Here is a 2500-nt window from a genome sequence, read left to right on the forward strand (position 1 = left end):
TCATATAATAGGGCAAATAATCTTGTTTATTACGAAGGAAAAGACTTGTTAATGTGTATTTGCTTCTTTGCTCGTGTGAGCTGCTTGTGTGTGTGTGTGTGTGTGTGTGTGTGTGTGTGTGTGTGTGTGTGTGTGTGTGTGTGTTTGCTTTTTAGATTTAAACTAGTCAGTATTTCTGCATCATTATAATCTTTATTCTTATAACTCACACAGCTCAGCCAGCTCAACCAACCAATCCATAAAAACCCAAAAAACATCAGCAGCAGCAGCAGCATTATAATCTACATAGTTACAACTCATGCAACTCAACTAACGAAACCACAACCAACCCATCAAAAAAAAGAAATCAATAGCAGCATAGCATCAATATAATCTCTATCGTTACAACTCAACCAATCAACCCATCAAAAACCCTGCATCAGCATCAGCTTCATTTTAATCTTTATTGTTACAGCTTATGCAGCCCAACCAACCAACCCATCAGGAAAAGAAAAAAAAAAAAAAAAACTCACCTCCCACACCAGCATCGAAGAGGTCGTCATGGACAGGCCGACAGCCGACGCCGTCGGAGCACAGCCGCCAGATGCCGTACTTGAGGAAGACGTCCTTGGTGTAGACCTTGCCCTGGTCGCTGTGCATCATCAGGGCCTTGGTCTCCAGCCAGTATGGGAACAGCATGCCCAGCAGGTTGACAGGAGTCAGCGCCAACAGAAGCACCAGGTTCAGACGGTACAGCGGCCGGCGACTCCTCCAAATGTACGCTGTTGGCATGGTGATGAAGTCAAGGAGGAGGAGGAGGCAGGTGGGGTGACGGTGAGGACGAGGAGGTGAGAAGGTTTCAGACAGGACAAGGACTCCACCTTATAGAAACACAGCGAAAGTTTCGGCTGTACAACACCAAGACCCCAGCTTTCAAAACATCCGATGGGAAAAGCTCGAACGACGCGTTATCCAATGGAATGCTGATGACACAAACACGTACACCCAATGGAAAGCTGACAACACAAGGGCGTCACCCAATGAAAAGCTGACAACACAAGGCCGTCACCCAATGAAAAGCAGTCAACACAAATACGTTATCTAATGGAAAACTGACGACGCAAAGACATCATCTAATGGAAAACTGACGACGCAAAGACATCATCTAATGGAAAACTGACGACGCAAGGACATCATCCAATGGAAAACTGACGACGCAAGGACATCATCCAATGGAAAACTGACGACACAAGGACATCATCCAATGGAAAACTGACGACGCAAGGACATCATCCAATGGAAAACTGACGACGCAAAGACATCATCCAATGGAAAACTGACGACGCACACACATCACCTAACGACAGCTGTGACACAAGGACGTCAACCAGTCGAAAGCTGGTGACGCAAGAGCAACGTTATTCAACTGATGAGAGAGAACGAGAAGATGTTCTCCAATACCAGACACGTGTTCTTCCTGTGGACGTGCTACAAGATCCACATCTATTATGCATGCACGATTGTACGCATTATATATATGATAGTCAGTCGTATGCGACAGAGACCACCAGGACCGCCAAAGAGGCAAAATTCTGCTGTCCCGACTATCTGGGCTACAAATATAGCTGAGACTGTCTTGCCCAAGTTACATCCCCGCTCTCTCACGACCAAGAGGGTTTGGGGACAGTCGGCGTTGCGGAGAAAGATATTATGCTGCTGATGGTTCTGCTGTGTGAGGATCCCTCGTCATTCACATGGCTGGTGCTGGGTTCTTGTCAGGCCCCCACACTTGTCATCTGCAAAATAATGCAAAATAAATGATGAATGCAAATTACACAAACACTTGTTGTTGCTGTTTGTTTGCTTGTTTTGATACAGGAGGAGTTTCAGTTTCGAGGAGGCGGCGTCAAAATCGTGCCGATGTTTTGTTTGTTGTTGTTGTTGTTGGTGGTGGTGGTGGTGGTGGTGGTGGTTTTTGTTTTTCCCCTTTGTATTTGTATTTCTCTTTTTTATCACAACAGATTTCTCTGTGTGAAATTCGGGCTGCTCTCCCCAGGGAGAGCGCGTCGCTACACTACAGCGCCACCCCTTTTTTTTCTTTTTCTTTTTTGTATTTTTTCCTTATTGCAGTTTTATTTGTTTTTCCTATCAAAGTGGATTTTTCTACAGAATTTTGCCAGGAACAACCCTTTTGTTGCCGTCGGTTCTTTTACGTGCGCTAAGTGCATGCTGCACACGGGACCTCGGTTTATCGTCTCATCCGAATGACTAGCGTCCAGACAACCACTCAAGGTCTAGTGGAGGGGGAGAAAATATCGGCGGCTGAGCCGTGATTCGGACCAGCGCGCTCAGATTGTCTCGCTTCCTAGGCGGACGCGTTACCTCTAGGCCATCACTCCACAGTCCACCCTTTACGACACACCACATCTGCTTTCAGTGAAACATAACTGCAGGGCAGATGGGGTGGGGAGAGGGGGGAGGGGGGAGGGGGGAGGCAGATGTCAGACCTATGTTTCGACCA

At 46.8% G+C, this 2500-nt stretch overlaps 1 protein-coding gene across 7 annotated transcripts in view; it reads right to left on the bottom strand.

The window, feature by feature from the left end:
* The window catches only part of LOC143295428 (uncharacterized), a 21961-nt gene that overhangs the window by 9135 nt on the left and 10326 nt on the right, over positions 1-2500 (bottom strand). For all 7 annotated transcript variants that reach the window (XM_076607158.1, XM_076607362.1, XM_076607298.1 and 4 more), the window contains one exon: positions 513-1775. In XM_076607158.1, coding sequence (XP_076463273.1) covers positions 513-771 — 259 coding nt within the window. In that variant the 5' untranslated portion in view covers positions 772-1775. The remainder of the gene's footprint in view (positions 1-512; positions 1776-2500) is intronic.

The sequence above is a fragment of the Babylonia areolata genome, chromosome 1 (assembly GCF_041734735.1).
Source record: "Babylonia areolata isolate BAREFJ2019XMU chromosome 1, ASM4173473v1, whole genome shotgun sequence".
NCBI lineage: Eukaryota > Metazoa > Mollusca > Gastropoda > Neogastropoda > Buccinidae > Babylonia > Babylonia areolata.